General features: G+C 36.8%; 1 protein-coding gene across 5 annotated transcripts in view; it reads right to left on the bottom strand.

Moving 5' to 3' along the window:
* Positions 1 to 19,912, bottom strand: part of LOC117231395 — a 94,365-nt gene that overhangs the window by 8,015 nt on the left and 66,438 nt on the right. The window contains exon 1 of one of the 5 annotated variants that reach the window (XM_033489804.1): positions 12,619 to 12,661. The exons of 3 other annotated variants lie outside the window; for them this stretch is intronic. In XM_033489804.1, the coding sequence (XP_033345695.1) occupies positions 12,619 to 12,646 (28 nt within the window). In that variant the 5' untranslated portion in view covers positions 12,647 to 12,661. Of the gene's footprint in view, positions 1 to 776; positions 1,082 to 12,618; positions 12,662 to 19,912 lie in introns of those variants that run through there. One more of the 5 variants, XM_033489807.1, reaches the window with a different exon arrangement.

The following is a 19,912-nucleotide window of genomic DNA, read 5'->3' as shown; positions in this document are numbered from 1 at the left end:
TCATACTAATTTATACTGATATTAAATATTATAATTATTATATTAATAATTCTGATTTATACTCTTGTGCCCGCTAATCAGAGATATATCAGTGATAGTTTCTGTCATTTCACCCGTGATACTTATCACTCGCTCCGGCTCGTTTGCGCGTATTGTTCATATTATCACCGCTCACTTTATTTTTTTCACAATGGATCGCCGCAGTTCGCGTCTCTGTTCTCTCCGCCGAGACAAAAAATTACGAAATATCGTCCTCGGTACTTTTCCACTTCCTTCGAGATAACGTGATGCAATGTTTGATGAATTGCAGAGATAATAATTAGTCAATAACCGTCTTTAATGAATAATCTAAAAATTTTGGTCACTCTGTTTTATCGACAGAGAATATGTCTTATCGGGCCCATTTTTCGCGTTTATAGAGAGCGCGTGATGCATTCATTAAACGTTGATAAATATATTTATAATCGAAATAGAACTTCATTACAGATTACGCTTTGCTCTTAACATTTTGATGCACAAAGTTTCACTTTATTGCTATATAACTGGAAATATTACATTCGTTACGAATATCTATAACAAGATTTACAAGGAAGTATATATGTAACTAGTAATTCGACGTAACAGAATCTGATTCAATAGATTTTGTTGAATCACCGTATCGTCACATTTAACTCGTTTAGTGATAGCAAACGACTAGCTAAAACGACTGTAGAATGATAAAAAAGAAAGCGATACACCATTTAACAATGTTATAAGTCGACGATGTTGAAACTCACTTTCGAGTTATGCAAAACTGTAACGTCGGCCATGCACTCACTACACTTTCCACATTCCTTCGAATGACACGGTCAAAGAAAATGGAAAGAAATCCAATAGATTAACGACGTGATTGGTAACAATATGTTTTTAAAACATTTGGTAAGTTTACACGACAAGTTACGATTATCACTAAGAAAATTTGTTTTATGTAAAAATCTACGTGATGTAAAATTGCGAAATCAATCGAACAAAATCCGCAATTCACATCAGACTTGGTCGGTGTCTGGGACTGAACTGTGCGTCACGCGTAATCGCGGCATACGTACGACGACAGACCGACGACAACAAAAGTGTTTATCGGGCGTCGCGTGACGTCACGATTGGCCGTGTGTACTACGCGCGGCTCGCGCATGCGCGCACCAACGAACACAGCTTACACACATCTACATACAACGCGTCGTTTGTTCTTGCAGTCGAAGCGTGCACATTTAGCGACGAGAAAGATGCTATCACTTTCTCTTTTTGCGCAAAGGAATCGTATGGAATACATATTTACAAAAGACAAACAAATCGATGATTCCACGAACAAATTCGTTTAACATTTACTTTTTCTTATGCTCTAATATCCGTGTATTTAAAACTCTGTCCTCACTGAAGCAACAACGAGGACCATTTTGACGCCTCTTGTTGCTGCATATCCAACAAACAGCAGGTTATAAAAATACTTTGTCCACATTGCAGCAACATAATCTGAGGAACAGTTAGGTTTTGTTTCCGCCTCAAGGCTATTTGTTGCCAGCAGCAAGAATGCATTGAAGGAACATTTGCTGCTATTGTTACGCGTTTTCTATTTTTCGTTGATCTCTACCGCCCCAGACGGAAACCGACAGCAACCGGCCATATTTGTTACTGACGACAGAAATACCCAGAAACTTGAAAAACATTCGATAACAAGTTGCGACTTTTTTGAGAAACATGAAACAGTAACAAAAAAGTTTCATCGTTGTTGTATCAGTGGAGACAGGACTTAAGGTTATGAAATTACGGACGTTGAATTTCAGGCGTTTAAACGGTCATTCGTTCGATGTAATTTTACATATTTACCGACAGAGGGTTATTAGCAACGTTGTTCCGGAATACTAGTCGTTTTGTTTTTGTTCGAACACATCGGCAAGCACTTAACTGAAGATACCCTGTACGATAGTGAACAGGTAGCGGTGCGAGTGCATACATAAACACGTATGCGCGCGAATCACGAGTAAAAGATTCCTGGCGGAGCTCGTTAATTGCGCCAACGCAAGTACTTTTACTCGGCTCGAATAATGAAACAAGCGAGTTTCTTTTTTCGAGGCATCCACACCGTCGTGCACGTCACCCGTCAGCGCCCCTTTGAATTTCATTCGAATTAATGCGTTTCTTTTAAATCGGACCTTGTGCTTTATCTCACCGCGTGCGCGTATCTTTGATAATACCACGAAAAAAGAAAGATAACCACCACTCGGCAGCCATAGATTTTACATTCGACATTCTCATGACTTAATAATGCATCATAAAAATATTGAATGATGAAATTTAATATGACTGTGACAGTGGTCATCGGTGGTCTACGTTTTACTAAATTTTCTTAGAATGTGCAAAATGAAATAAATTATATGGGCTACAAAACGAGTTAAGTAACATTGTCAGAAAAAAATGCACAATTGCAACACAATATTTTATATTGTATAATATCTTTGAAAAAATTAAATTGATAAAATTAAAAAATATATAAAATTTGCATGATAGACAATGTGATAATTATTCGAACAGGTTGAAATATTGTCCGATTAGATCTAAACAGTGTTTCAGGAAAATAAAGATTATTTTAGTTTTGTAGTTAGCGATTCCGAGAGGAGTTGAACATCAAGGAAGTGGATGTCACGATACTCTGTGAAGAAAGATATGTTCTCGAGATAACGTTGCTCGAGAAACAAAGATTCTTTAAGATTCAAGCTGATAGAGCCACGACTCGTAGAAGGCTCGTTTCCATGAAGGACGCGGTACCGTTTCCTCAAGCCCGTTAGACCTTTTTCAACCATTTCTCTCCACTCTTTTCCTGCAGTTACTGTCTTTCCTTTTTTCTTTTTTTTTCTTAAGCAAAAAACATCTTTTACACGACAAAATCGTGTAAAACGTAATTTTTGTGGTTAACAAATTCATGTAAAAATATCATCGTTAAGGTTATGTCGATTTTTCGTAATTTAACAAATTTCTTCGAAAGTTCTACGGATTTAAATTATACAAAAAGGTGGCGTTGAAATTGCACCAGCCAATCGTTAAATAGGCCGTGACCATTCGGACGACTTTCTCTCGTAGCCACAATGAGCGAAGACATCGGTGAAAAAAAACTGCTCGTATTTAGAATAGTCCCTGTTAGTAACCGTAAACGAAAGTGTTGCGACCTATCGTAACGATGCCCCGACTAGAGCGACATCACCGAGAAACCTAACACAAAATCGAGATTTCTGAAAAACAGTAATGTCGCTTAAGATAACCTCAAAATAGTCCATTTATTCGTTTAGGATTCTATGCTACTCAACCATGATCGATTAGTTTCGATCGTTTCGAATTTATTCGAACATATATTTACAATTGAACCGGAGACGTTTTAATATATCGACAGCGCAACGACGATTTTCATATTTATGGGGAGTTCATAAAGATAAACGGAAGTAGGGAACGTGATTTCATATTTAATGCGATTGGATCAACTGGTTATAAAGGATTATTTTAAATAGACTAGTATAAATTCATGTAATTCCTATAAATTGTAAAAGAAAGTCTAACAGCGACCAATTAGGTTGCTAGTTTGCTAGAGGAGGACCCACTTTCTCGTGAACTAGATATACATACCAAGGACTCGGCGATGACACGAATTCAAAAAATGCGCATATTGATGCTTTTCGATGATTACGAAACTAAATTAAGGTAACGGACGCAGAAAATAAAATATGGAGAGCTTGAAACGTATTATTACAATTATTACATGTTGTAGAATATATGAGATAGAGCAAGCTAGTCTTACGTAAAATCAAATCGACCCAGTGACGTGTTTGTTAAGTTTAAGAGCCATGAGCGCCGATTAAACGACCTTGGTTTCTTCCAAGTCTTCGTTGTGTATCGTCGTCCACGAATGTCGCTTGAAACAAATATTTCTGTATTTCTCTTCTTTTTTTTGGTGGTAGAGAAATATGCACACACTTTTGTTAATCGTTCGCACGAGTGAAATAAAGCGATATAAAAATCTCGATAATTCATTTGCAAGTAAATTGTTTCCATATTTACGCTGTTTTTCTGTTTTTCGTGTATTTTTTTTCACGCACAGTTTCATCGGAACAGCCACAACAAAAACCGCATTCACTTTCGATATTACAAGAACACGTTCCGCCATATTATCCCAATAGTATTTAAAAAATAAAACGAGAAAAAAGAGCACGACGCAACAGGTTGAAAAATTCAACGGATGGAAAAAAGCTCCGACGCGAAATTTTGGCGAATTTTCTATCCGACGTGCACGAACACGCAAGCATCTGGAAACGAATCGGTAACACGGAAGCGAGGAATGCACGAAAAGAATGTCACCCTTCACTTTCTCCGAATCACTGATTTCACACAACACACCCTAGATTCGGCGAATACGAGAGCGAGGACAAATCGACAGGCAAAATACGCTGTCTGGAGCTCCCTCTAATCGATCACCTCCCTTTCGTTATTACTTCAACAAGTCATACATAGATATCGCATTATCAATGACAGACCGATCGCCATGGAGATTTGCGTCACTGTTTTAAATTTAACTCTTTGCGGTCGGCATATTTTTTTGGTGGCATTATCAATTAGTTAAAGCAATAAATATTTATAATTTGCAGGCAAATTTTAAATGCCACCATTGTAGTGACATCTTATCGCAAAAAGGCTGATTTTTATATCGTCGTTATTTACTATTGTTAAAATGACGGCAGAATTAGCGCCGTTTATATATTGTTATGTTATGTATGAATAAAACCTCGCGTAATAGAAAATGCTTCATTTATATCGAGGGGAAAAATAATTGCACAACAGTTTTCTGAAACTATTATGTAATGTACAAAAGAGTATTATGATGGCTATTCCACGCGCTTATTGCGACATCACGCGGAATGTCGTTTCTGCGAGCGATTCGTCCCTATACTAATCTTGACCCTATCTACTTGTCTATGTACACTGTGTACACTACATATATATCGATGCTACGCAGATACGCTAACCCTTTAACCTAACATCTTTAGGTCCGATCAAACTATCAAACCGATCCTCCGAACGGTCTTCGCATTTCTTGCCCGTCGAAGCCGGCCTGTGCCGTAACTTTGCGAATCTCGCTTGGAACGCGGTGAAGCACGTCGAGTTGTACGCGGCGCAATATTCAGGCGGCCTCGAATTTCACGTAGTAGGGAACATTAACGACCGTAAGCTTACTTTGTTGCCCGCAGCCTGCCGCGCGCCATAAAGCCACATCAATACACGGCAATCACGCTAAGAGCAGATGTTATCCCCACCACCGCCACCCTACCACTTTTCTAGACTCGAGCCAGAGATCGGTCGGTAAAGTGGTGGGGACGGATCGGCTCGTGTCGCCGATACTCGGCTATCACACAAGCCTCCTTGTGTATCCACTACGATTCAGGATCGTGTCAGTAAACGCGTGCTTCCTATACGATTGTTGTTTATTTTATCCTTCTTTATCGATGACGATCGATTTGATCGATCGTGTCATTTTATATATCGAAAATGATACACTTAAATAAAGAATGAATTCTATTATGTGTTCTAATATTACCATCGTATTGATCAAGATCGATATCTAATTCCAATTGAAGAAGATAACTATTAAATGATTAAATGAAATCGACTGATATTAAATACATTCGCATTCGACGTATAACAATAGTTGTATTAGTCAAATCTTGCTGAAAATCTCATCTTAGTATAAAATACTGTTCACCTTACTCGTGTCAGGAAAGTGCAAATCCAATAATAGGCACGACTGAATGTATCACAATCGATCAATTTACGTTAGCAATAAATATAACCACAAATAGGTTTAACTACCCTTCCACGTCACGATTATCAATAAGTATAGCAGGACGATTTAATGAGTCTCTCATGGGAGGTGCACCAACGAGAGCTACGGCCCTGACACGTGCCTCGTGCCACGTACGACAATATGCACGTATACGCTGATTGTGTGTTAGTTTCTGACAGCCTCTCGTTGGTGGGAGAGATGTGATATCGGTAGTGGGGAGAGAATCGAGTGTGTATTGATAGAGGGTGAGGACAGCCGTAGCTTCGGTGTAGGTAGACGCGTGACGTCACGCGTTCCACCAGCTGGTTAGGAGACGCGCCACTCTCCTTGTTGCCATGCCCGTGTTTTTGCTGTGATAACACGAGAAGAGGGGAAGGGGCCCGTGTGTACTTGCGGGACCTATGAACTTTTGAAGCACGAAGCAGCGTCATTCGAAGGTGCAAGTGTATACTGAAACTTTGCGTTTATCCAAGAATCTTTACTCATTATTTTAAATTACCGATGGGTTATTAACTGAATAAGAGTCTTTATAATTAAGAATATATCTGACATTCTTCTAAATTGATTTGTCAAACTTCAATTTGATCGATTATCGATTGGTGGCTTCTTGTAAACGAGACGTATCTATAATTAAGTGCACTCAAGCCGATTAAAGCGCTTCTGTTGCGTTTAATTAATACGTGACTCGCTGTTCGATCTTTATGTATCCCAGTAGATTATCATATTATTCGACACGACAATATTGAAGACCAGAATTTGTCTTAATTTTAACTATGGACGGAGAAAATGTTTGTCACTATTGAGATTACTCCGGGCATAATCATTCTCTATTTCTAGCTGAGCGTCCTCGCGGATGCGTCAGAGAAACCCATCTGGTTCGCTTATTCTCGATCACGATTATTCCAATCTCGAGAGTCGCACTTTTCGGGTATTATTCATCATCCTTGACAATTTTCTTCCCATCATTCCTTGTAGTAGTACCATATACTGTATCTTACGACGATATTCGAATTATTCGTTCATTAAATACATACGTAAAATCACTATATTAAAGATATAGACATTGAAATCTAACTTAACAAATAACGCTTGAAATTGTCGCACAACTTGCAGGCCCTTACGCGAGCCCCTCGTAACCTGAGGAAATAGAAAACACCTGGTAGATATCCGATTCCGACGCTCTTCGTTGCAGATGAGGGCCGTTTTCGATCAGCGTAAATCGATTTAGTCGCCTCCATGAAAACAATGCTTCCTAATCTTTCGTTGATTCTTGACTTGACAAAATAAGTTCACGCGATTACCATGTAAAACTTTTAGGTTATATGTTTCGAGCTGGTATATATTTTTATGTTACGTGTATGATAGCAGTTTCAATACGGTTAATATAAATATTACGAAATTGTAGTAGAAATTTTTATAACACTTATATTACATATATTAAATCATATAACATATATTAAATCCTAGGACATAGAGACAGATATCTATGAAAATTATTTGCTCGTATGTAGGAATCCAGTAAACGTGTTAATAAATAAATTTACGTTCCCATTTCGAATTGTGAAATTTTGTGATACGTGAGTGTAAGATACAAATAAAATTCTTGATAAAACGATTTTCAGAAAAAGAATGACCTGTTTTAATGTGAAACGCTTGGAAGACACACACGACATTAATGACGTTAACGCGCGTAGGATTTCCCTGAAGGCGCGTATCGCGTATATAAGCGTGACGTAATGCAGACATTAATAATTATTGTGGCATAATGATTGTGACGCGCGTGACCGCCACCAACGGCAGTGGTATTTATGCCCACGCCGATGGAAAGTAACGCGTGCCTAAGGGAATTCATAAAATCGAGCAAAGCGACACAGCAGCCGATCTCTGAATGCCTACACTTTTGGATTCCTTTGAATTTCTACCATTGTGAGCGATGCTTAGCATTCTAAAGATGTCACATAGTTCGGTGATCCCCGAGACTCGGAATCATCAATAGCTCAAGTATGTTACTTGTTTCTTCGTTCGTATGCATCTGCGGCTTTAAGCCGAATATATACATCACAAATATAGCTTTGCAAACTATTGACATGTTTGAGATGTTATCGTATAAAAAGGAAACCATACAGCGCCCTCTAGTTATTATAATGAACTATTTTCAAAGAAATTGTACAAAGAAATATTTGTAGTAAATTAGTCTTCTTCATAACCTAACCTAAATTAAATTCTAATTCATCGTTTTAATCGAGCTCCTGACGATGCATATATGTTGAAAATCTTAGTGGTATAAGTATAAGAATATCTATTATTCCTGGTTTACAACTCCTTAAAAGGTACTACCCTTTTAGTTGATAAACAATCAAGATGTTATCTATGTTTTTCTTATACACAAAGGATATAGATTAAGCTTTTTGTAGTAATAAAATATACAAAATATCAGGCAACTGACTTATACAATGATTGTACAATATTCATAGTTTCAAAATAACGATCACCACGTCTTAGTAACTAGCATCTTTTTATTCTTGTTAAAAACTATCATACATTATAAAAAAGGGTGACAAATTGATAACGAAGTTCAGGTAGTGTATTATATGATTGGTTAACTGACAGAAATTACGCGCGACAACGATTGTGTGTGGACCAGCGGCTCGCGGAAGGTCAGTGACAGAAAAACGAGATCACAGTTTCTGGGGGCGAAGCCCAGTCATCGCCCTCCCGAAATTTCGATTGGCGTCGCGCCCGCAGCGCCACCTGGGCGCTAGTCCGCTACTCGTCTCGGCTCGAAACTCATTCCAGAAGTGAACGAACGCGGATGCGCGTACGCACGGTTCCTCTATTATACATTTCCATCGTAAAGGTGCGTTTAGGTACCGGCTATTAACCCCTTTTTACAGGCCAATGCGATTACAAGCGATTCGAATAAAAGGAAAAATCTCACATACGTTTTCGCTAATTCGTTAAAACACCGTTACCACAATATAAATAATCTCCTTTTTTTCCGAGTAGTATAACATATAGCGGCTACAAAAAGCATTGACACGCCATAGTATATTTCTTATATCATTCGCATACTAATTAATTACATTCAAATATATTAAACTTTATATCATTTAATAATATATACTTTCATACGATTACGAAAAAATATTATAAAAGCGAAATGTAGAATCTGATATGTAGCAATACTTCGTCTAGTCATTATACGATAGAGAGAACGATAATGACTTCAAGTTCATAAAAATCCACGTTACAAGCGGATAGAAATCGAGAAGTAAACGTTAATTATACCTAAAGTTCACGGAAAGATTAAGTTGCCATTACACCCTTTAATAAGCTTTGTCACGCACCAAGCTGCGAAAGCCACAACCTACGGCGATATCTGACCAGTATACACTTGAAAACGAAACATTCTTGCTATGAATACTTTGTACAGGACGCTATTAAAAAACGAATTGATGGTATAATACTTACCGAGAGAACAGTGAAAAATGTTTAATTAATGGTAATTATGTTGATTCTTCCAATATTATATCAAGTTTTATATTTCCCATATTTTTCACTTAAGACAATATTTAGATCAAACTGTCGATACGAAATAGATAAAGGTTAAGTCCTCAACTACCTGCCTTGAATCCTCTCGATTTCTTTTTATAGCGTCACTTAAAGACTGTAATCGATTCATTGCTGATAAATTTACTACAAAAAGTCTAAACAAAACTTGACATAACAAAACTGTACATTGATTAGACATCTTTCTTTTTATTTCTCTCAGTGAGTACTGTCGGTTCACAAAGTCTGGCTCCATATTTTATAACACTTTCTATATCGACGACTATTCAATATGAAATTCGTACTTTCTTCTGAAACATATACTTTTATCTTTTCTGTTTCCCAATTAAAATTAACCTATACATATAATAAGTCTCCATATTTATATGATACGTGTATTGTTGAACGAAGATGCGGTTCAATTTACACACAAGACCGATAAGTGAGGCGGCACGCGTTCAACGTCTTATTGAATCGAATTCAAGCTGCGCGGTGCGTGACTGTCGGCCACCGATTACGCGCACATGTCGGTCCGACCTAAACGCACCTTAATAACACATTCACCGCTCCGCTATTTTCGTCCACGGATTCACCATAGAATGAGATCAGTGCGCTAAATTTACTACGGATCCCTCTCTTTGCGCGCTGGAATGTTATCCTCCCTCTCCCCCCTCCCTTTCTCTCTCTCTCTCTCTCTCTCTCTGTGCTATGCTCGCTGGATGTTGCGCGGCTTTCATAGACTCGTTTTAAATCGCTGTAACCGTCCTCACTGCCGTGGAAACCAACCCATCAGGGCTGTATCCAGTATAGCATATGTATAGTATATGTAGTATACCATCACCCTTCAGTTCGTAAAAGGAACTTTATGAGAAAGATCCTTTTTCATCGTGTATCGTTTCCGACGTGTTTGAAGATAAATTGTAATTTTAACTCATATTTGCAAGCATATATGTATACACGAAACGACTGGTTCATAGCGTATTATGTATATCGCGTGCAACGAGTTATGGGAAACGCGTTTGCTTGCCAACAACGTATTTATTAGCGGATCGCGCTGTCTAGTGACATTTCGATGATACAATTGATCGAACTGATTTCACAATTCGCGATGATCTTCGCGAAAACTCGTATGTTACATAAAACAGTTTTAAATTTCAGTAACATTATAATGTGACACGTCATGACTGTCACTATTATGTTAATCAAATTTGGGACCAGTTTGAAAATGTATATAGAAGTTACGAAACATTTGTTACATCACGTATGTAGTTAAAAATCCCTATACAATACCAAGAGCCATTTTAAACATATATGTAACAGTTATTAAAGATGATTCCACTGAATATTAAAATTTATTAATATAACGAGTAATTTTGATTGTTTAAATATATACACCAAATATCTTGTAGTTTCTGTATACATTTTTAGACTTATCTTAATTTTTAGCGACAGAACCATAATTGTGTCTCATTATAATGCTACCAAAATGTTTAAATATTCATAACTTGCCGCCATATTAAATTTTAAGTTCATTACCGACTTTATCGACTATGCACTGGTAAATGTCTAAACGCCGAAAAGCATGGATGGCTTTAAACGAAGGCGTCTAAAAATGAGAAGCAACTTCCTCGGGGGAAAAAAGTCTGTATATACACGCGTATGTGTTTACTAGTTGCCTGAAAAAGATGCTCGTCCGCGGTGCGTTAAATACGCGCACGTGCGGGTCTAACGAATTCAGTGTGCGTGCGGTTAAGTGTGTATCGCCAGTGCGTTTGCATGGATAAGGCTCGGTAACTGCGCTTACAAAAACAAGACAGGGTCTACGACACGTTCCATCCAAGACACGAGACCTAAGAAGAAAGACACGTATAGGGTTATTTTTACTCTTTTCCACTAAGAACAGACGAGAGCTACCGGTTGGTTATTTTTCAAGAGGAGGATTTATATTATCGACTGACTGCTTAGACGAGCATGACTGAATCGCTAACTATTTACATGGAATTCACGTTGAAAAGTGCTACATGATATGACGAAACGCAACGTAGAGAGTATAGGGACTTTTTCGAAGATCATAAAAGAGGTTATATGTACTATATGTATGTACATGTGAGAAGCGTGCCTTGAGTAATCGAATTGGCCGGTAAAAAGAAATAAAGCTTCCTCTTTTTCTCGTGCGCGTCTGTTTTGTAGCAGGCTGTGTACGTGCGCCTCGTTCTATTATACGTTTCGTTTGTGTACGTGAGTTCGAAATAACTGGACGGATTGTATGTTGCAACCGCATCGTGTTCAAATAACAAAGGAAGAAACGCGCGAGAAAGTGCGTACCTTTTTTTACAACGATAGAAAGAAAAATAACCATCGAAGTATAAAACGTTCAATCGCCGCCATGTTTCTTTTTCGCGCTTTTCCTTTTCGTAAAAAGTATACACCTAGAGATGGTGTATCTATCTGAAAAATATTTCGACGGGATTCAATGAATCGAAAAATCGCGTGAAATATTCTGTTAAAAAAGGGGGAAAGAAAAGTTAGGAATAATATTCCGAGAAAATTGTTTGAACCTTGATAAAATGGTTAGTTGCAAACGATCGTTTCGGTTGATCTGTTGCATTTTGAAGGCCTCTCGCGAATATACCTTCGTCGAATGTAATTTCCTGCGAATTCGATTGCGAATTAACCGATATTGCTTTTCGACTGTAACTTACGGTCGCGGATGCACATTCGAAGAATCGATTAATCTTCGCGAATGTTTCATAGCAGTGAATTCTACCGTGTTTTAACGACGACCACTCTTTTGTTTAATTAAAATGATTAAAAATATACAATAAAAAATCAATAAGAATAAAAATATAAAATCAAATAAAAAACAATTAACTTGGCGTAGCGAAGAAAACATTTGATTGCAATCGCCAAGATGATCAGTTCAAATCTTCATTAAATCAAACATTGCTTTTTTAGAATTATTTTAATAAATTTTGTGATGTTAAGATATTAAATTAGCTGCTTGTAATTTACAGAATAATGTTAGAATAGGGGTGTATATAATTTCTTCGTAGAATGGGTTCAGGGAATAAAATGTTCTTTGCAACAATCGTGCGGAGTACCGGGAAGCCAGTCGATGGTGGAACCGTGCCAACTAATCCACTCCTTGACGATTTTATTCAAAGGGGTTAGAAACAATGACGGCAAAACGTTTCACGCAATCGCGATACCTTCACTAACCAGTTGTTTTTTCGTCATTCCACCTGATTACAACCATTATTCACGTAGATGATTGAATTCCTAAACAGAAAATTGTTGCTTCTCATTATTCCCTAATTTAAATTTGTATTTTTAATTACTACTAATTTAAGAATTTCTACCTCTTATTACTACTAATTTAGATTTTCCAAAGAATTCATGATATAAAAAAGTTAAATAATTTAGAAATATTCATTTTAAATTTAAATTAAGATCAATCAGAGGATAATTATTCGTGTCATACCTACTGTAGGTAATGTTCCTTTCTCACATCATTAACTGAAATGTGCCAACCATTTACCAAAAATATACAATAAAAGCAAGATTAAAAAATCAAACTAACCATACCTTTAAATCAATATGGCGTATAGAATATCGATTCAACAACGATTACTCGTGTCATCTGCATTTTATGTAATTTTATGTAAACACTACATAATATGTTTTGTCTTAAATTAGAATCATAGTAGCGACATATGAAAATAGGGGGCGACAAAGATCCGCGGAGAGAATTTCGGCGTTGTTATCTTTGGCAAGAGTCGCGGAAGTGCACGTTTCGCCTCGCGTTACGACAATTATGGTTAATTGGATTATTTTTCACGCGACCCTGGGAAGCTTTGCCCGATGTTCGAACTTGGTTGCCACTCAAAGAGATTCAGTACCGAGAAAACCCGATGCTGGCATAAAAAAGGGAAAACGTCACCTCAATTTTATATACTATTAGTAAGAAGTTCACCTAACCTCACCAACGTCCGTTGACGGACCAACAAACTTCTAACATCGTAGAAAACATTCGTTTCAATTTTCAACGTTACAAGAGGAGATTCGTAAAAATGGAATTAACTTTAAGGAGACAACTTGTACACACATAAATACAAGTCGTATCATGTTTTAGACATACATTATTACTTGCAAATATGTAATAAGGCTGGAATCAAAGTTTCTAATAATAGGCTTTGTATAAATAAATATAAGTAATGTACTTTCATCTTCTTTACCATAGAATACTCTTATATTTATATTAAGTAGCTATCAATGATAATAGGTGCAGTTGCTTATTTCCTATTAGGAAAGTTATGGCGTTATATTATATTGGTTTAATAAATAAAAAGCGGATATATATATATATACATATTATTATGTCACATATGTAGGCCTCAAGTGCTAACTTAAGAAAAGACTCAAAAAAATTCCTCCACTTATAGACTTATCTTAATCTTATTTTTATATTCTAATCTTATACATCTGTTAACGTTTCTAGGTTTGCACGTTGTCATACACATTCCTTATTTTTATACCCTACTTTGTATAGCATATCTTATAAATAATACATATTTGCTTATGAACTGATTATGTTTCATGTGTTCAATAAAAAAAAGGTACTTATATGCAATTAGGTACTATGATTATGTATACGTCTAATAGATAACAAATCACGCGATAATCTCGCGTCGAGTGATTTTCAGCGTGACAGTAGTGAAGCTACGTTGATACTGGCTAGCGTCCAGCTTCGTAACAATCGCCTTGACGACAACTTTCTAGAATCTCTGACGGGACACAATTAATTTGTATTTCAGAGCGTTACGAATGGTAATAGAGATGCTATTTGGTAAAAGTAACCGAACGGTAAGGGGGGAATCGTGCGCGCGGGCTCCACAGCCTCGCCGCGTCGAGACCCGATCGGTAATCGATAATCTCTTAAGAAATTAGCACGGATTTGTTTTGTTCGTGTTGCGTTGTAAACCGGAGATGGAATACGAGTTAGAATTAAAAGAAACTCTTACTACCTTGTGCCCGTCGAATTCCTGATTAGAACAATCTCCTTCTTCAACCACCCGCCAAATGAGTTTACCTTACCGACAAAATCGTTGAAACTTTTTTTGAAAATAAAATGTTTAAAACACTTCATTCAAACATACAAACTCTAGCTTTAACTAAAATTAAAGTATGTATATAATTTTGAACAAAACATCTTAAATTTTTAGCAAATAATCATAAATTTGACATGATCAGACGATCCTGGAAGAATAAAAAGGAAGAATCGTGGCCTGCGAAAAGAGGAGGGTAGGTATGCAAGTATGTACTAGGTTGAACGATACTTGAAGCGGCCCACTTTCTTTACTTTCACGCTGCCGATGTTCTTCTTTCGACGCGCTCGCTACTCGGCCTTCGTAACTTGACGATGAGAAAGGGCCTATGGCGGACGCGCATACTTGCTGCTGTTGCACACGCACCATGAGTAACCACTACCGCTACACGAAGCTTCTGTGGCAAGCGTGTACGCCCGCCGTTCGCGACATGCAAGAGTAGCATCGAACAATTTCTAACGGGTTTTTCTCCGTATCCGAGAGTCGAAAGAACACGATGAGTTTCTACACACCGTGACAATTTCAACCATTCCTTTGATAACACATAATAGAGGGTTCTAGGATTTAACATCCAAACTTTGTCGATATGTTTTATGGATATAATCAAGTAAGAAATGTTATTACAGATATGAGTTATTTAAAGCTTTATAAAACCGTTATAATAATATATAGCACAAAGAGAACAATAATGAACTTGCGGTTATATGCTACAAGACATTGATCATTAACTGTCGGTACTTTCAAAATGTTTACCGTTCCTGTCGATACGGAAGTGACAGCGATAAAAAGGTTTATTACCTTATGAACCACATTTTGATTTCATTTCATCTTAATGTATCAATCTAATACTTGTTCGATATATCTACCTTTTTTAAAATTGTCCACACATAAAAGTCTAATGGCGCAAAATTGAAGGCGATATTCGAGGATAAACTACTGCTTTCTTTGTATTTTGTATATCTTTTATAACTTTTTAGTAAAGCTTTAAACGATCCATGTTTATAAATGTTATGTTTACACATTTTGTTTGAATTTTAGATTACAAATCTTTATGCTGCTGGAATGGCATAATATTGTTTTTTCGGGAACAGTCATGTAGCTATTGTATTTGTACTTTGAATCAAGCAAGTGCAAAGTGCAACGTTTAAATGCTACAACTGTACGATTGTTTTCGAAAAGCACATAATGTCATGACATTTTATGTTTGATCATGACACATAACACATTTACAATGTTTGTCTGTTAAATCCCGAGACACCCTACATGCAGAAAAGGGGATATTTTAATTAGTTGATAATTTTTCCAATGTACCAACAGAGTAAAAGATGGCCGCGGAAAGAAACGGAAATTGTATCGAAACTGATCAAAGTGCACGCTCTGTTTTTACTCACATGAGAAAGACAATCGTCACTTTTTTATCGACCAGGCGATTATTTCGTAACGCGATAGCATTAACGGTCAAAGTGTCACGAGTTCCCAGCTTATGAACGCTTCTGCGCGGTTATAAATATTTTCATCGTTACAATAGTGTCCACGACAATATATAGTTTATGGCATAACTGGTACGACCACCAGTTCAAGCGTCCTATGTCGATGTCTAAGTTACAACTACAGAAAGAAATCGATAACTATCCGGGAAACGTCGCGGGAAAAAGAAGAAATCACCGGTATGCAAACAAAAGAAGCTGTACTCGGTTAAAAAACAATCGCGGCGACGTTCATTAATCATATATCTACCTAATAAATGTAGGGAGTCGCTAATCGTTATTCGACGTCCTTGTCGAATGCAAAATAAGCTCGGTCGGATGATCAAAAGACGCAATCTATCTGGCATTACTGTTATCATGAACGATATTTTAATATCACGTAAGAAATTTATCTCTGCATATTCGCGAATACACGAATATTAAGTACATCGTAATAAAAAGAGATTTATGAAATGTCCAGTAGCAAACAAAAATATCACAAATCAGTATATCTCTTGTAAAATCCTGCGTAGATTTGTAACACGATCTTTTATTTAATTTTTTTTCAAAGATATCACTTTTTAACTAATACTACATTAATTCTAGAAATATTATTTTTTTTTTTTTGGTTCTATATTGGTTCGAAATCGAGTCTAATATCTTGTATCGATTTTACATACAATCAAATAAACGATATGCTTCGCCAATCTATTGCGTATCTTTTACTATCTATTTTTATTGTAAGCCTGATTAACAGTACTAAATTGCGGTATATTTAAACTTCAGATCCAGAAGCTTTTATTATCTATGAGATACCCTGACGTTGAAACAGGATTTTTGATATCATTAATTGAGCGACCTGGCCATTGTTCTTTGGGTTCTTTTGCAAGTGGTTACATGAGATACCAAGTGGATGCCCTTTCGCAAGTTACTTTGTAATTCAACGCAGATCTGGTATGCGCGATAATACCTTTGTTTAAAGTCTAGATCGTCGTCTCGATGCGCGCACAGAAAGAGAAACGGGGCCTTGCATGTGTGTTCGCTAGTCAAACAGATGCGTCGCGTAGCCCTATGAAAGTGGCTATATGCTCTCGGCCAGGACGTAAATAGTTACGAGCCTCGTGCCGTAGAATTTTAAAGCGGAGTTAACGTCTGCCTCTGATACGTTTCACCCGATATTCGACGCGTGCACCGAATTTCCGCGCCGATTTTTTTCTCTGTTTAGTCGCCCTTTATTATCCGTGATTCGAGTTTCATCCGCTAGTCAAACATATAAATCACCGTTAAGTGCGCAGCGATTCCTTGGATCGATGATTAACTTGTGATCGCAACCTGCGCGCCCTCTACTAACTGAGAAAATTCAAAATGGTGAAAGGATCACGTCGATGTTCCTAACATTGAAAATATGTTGAGTACGCTTTGATTTAAAGCATACTCAAAAAAGTTTTTCTCGAAAAGTTGCACTTTTCTGATAACGAATTCATTCGAATAGCTTCTACAGGCTTTTGCAATATTTCATTTCTTGTCTACGTCTTTCGAATAAAATTTGCAAAGACCACGATGAATAATAAGGAGGTTATACCATATTCGGTGAATAAGATACATGAAGTTGAATGCATATTCCACTTACGGTTTAAAATTGCTTGGGTATAGAAGGCTCGACATTGTCTTATTAAAAAATAAAACAGAAACCTGTTTTATGAACGAATTCTCGTGTGTTTCTTCTTAATTGTTTGTAATATCTAAATAAAAATAGTATTCGTTCGAATATTTTATTGTTTGAAAGAAATTCATAATAAAGATGCTAGGAATTTTTTCAACAACTCGATAATTCAATTTTGGTTGGAGAAGGTATAATATGCGGTATTAAATCTTGGTGGAATTGCGATTACGATAGTTGGACTATATACCGAACGCTCGATGACCGATACATTATCTAAACGGTAGGTTATGTATGTGAGGCTCTATCTATTGTTGACCGAGTGTGGGATGTCGCGAGGGACCGTCTCGACAAAGTCGTAGATAGTTACGTCGATGCCGTTGTTGAATTTTAAGTCAAGAGAACACGCACGTTCGACCAGATGATACATAACACGTAGAATAATGCAGATTAGCCGCGGCAGAAGGAGGCCACTAACGTAACTTTAATCCGTCTGTTACGCAGTTAAAACGAACGTCTACTCTTTACGTAAACTTTTTCTGTCTACTTAATGTAGCTACAAAAAGCATTTACCACTTATCTTTATTTTCCAATGAAGCGCTTTTTAATAGTTTCTACATTGAGGTTTTAGTATTCATAATATTTGGCATTCATCCTAATCAGAAATTTTTGTAGTTGTATGAAAGCTAGTATACTAGAGTATAGTATAGTATAGTATAGTAAAGCTAGTATAGTATAATATACTAAAAATTTAGTATGCTCGAATCGATTAATTAGTATGTAAATGCTATTGGATAAATACAATGGCGTGTCAATATTTCTTACAAATATATTTGAACAATATTTGTATGATATATCTATCATCGCATTCGTCAACTACAAAGATTTCTTATTCGAGATATCAAACACAACATATATGATTTCAAGAAACATTGCCAAACAATTATCAATTCTACATTATATGAGAAGTCCCCATCTTACGTTATAAGAATGTCATTCTATATTTCTCTGTTCACGGACTTTTCCTTTCTGTCATTTCAAAGTTAAAACCGTGTAAAGAATATATATGGTGCGCGCGCGCGAGAGAGAGCAGTTACGTCTGAATCGTCCTTGAATGTAAGTGGAGACAAGGCGCGAACCAGTAAGAAGAATGCGGCGCACGCGATATAAAGGGACCTTAAAGGCTTCGATACGCGAATGGTCGCGCTCTGGCGAGCGAATCGCGCAACAATTATCGGACAATGACATTTTATCCACATATTACGGTAGATCTATAAAATTCATTACTAAATTCATTAATTCACCAATTGAACGGGCTGCACCAATAAGAAGGCAGTTTCACTTTCTAATAATTTCAATATACTAACAAAAATCGATTAAAAATCAAGTACTTTATTAAACGTGTAAAATTATAAAAGAACTTTATAACCTACAATTCGTCATTTGCCGATACACCAATTTTATAACAGTCCAGTTATTATATCTTAGATATTTGGTAAGGCATTAATTTTCCATAGAACTTTATGGCTCTGTTAATTATTTCTATACTAAAAGGCTTTGAACCAAATAGTTATATTAAAATACACTTTTTTAACCATTAAATGATATCAAAATTTTAAAAGAGTCAACTAAGTTATACTTATTTTCCTTTGTAATCTTCAGACATATAAATGAATTAGTAAGTGTACTTAAAGTAGTAATTTTATGGCTTTATCCGAAATAGATTCGGACAGGCGGTGGTATCGGTGGCCCTTGTTACCGGTCGAGTAGTCGGGGGTTAATGCGGTTGCCGTGATAATAACTCGATACGTGCTCTGTTCGTAAATCTGCGCGCATATGTTACATCGTTTAGAAGAGGAATGGGGATTGAGGGAGGGAGGAGCGCGAGAAAACCGCAGCAGCGCGACGAAAATCGTATCGAAACGACTTTGGTCTATGAAATTCTATTAGCGATTCCCGATTTAATTGTCTATATGGTACTGTGGCCGATACACGAAAAAGATTTCGTGTGGAGACTAGTTACAACTATATACAGTTACAATTGCAGGGGACGAAACTCTCTCGATTCATCGACCTCTAAAAACGCTTGGGAAAATATTATCGCATCGCTATTCATCCCTTGACCTAGCCCAGCTCACGTTGAATGAGTTTACGCTGAGAAATTCCCTGTCGCCCTTTCTACTCTGCCATATTTATATTTTTCGCTCGTTTTCTTCGTGTTTTTTAGTTCGTGCATAATTGTTTATATTAAGTTGTATCTATTATTAAATGT

The sequence above is a fragment of the Bombus vosnesenskii genome, unplaced genomic scaffold (genome assembly GCF_011952255.1).
Source record: "Bombus vosnesenskii isolate JDL3184/JDL3185 unplaced genomic scaffold, Bvos_JDL3184-5_v1.1 scf7180000013272, whole genome shotgun sequence".
Lineage (NCBI taxonomy): Eukaryota > Metazoa > Arthropoda > Insecta > Hymenoptera > Apidae > Bombus > Bombus vosnesenskii.
Note: the sequence above shows the minus strand (reverse complement) of the source record. Positions and strands in the feature narration are given on the sequence as shown.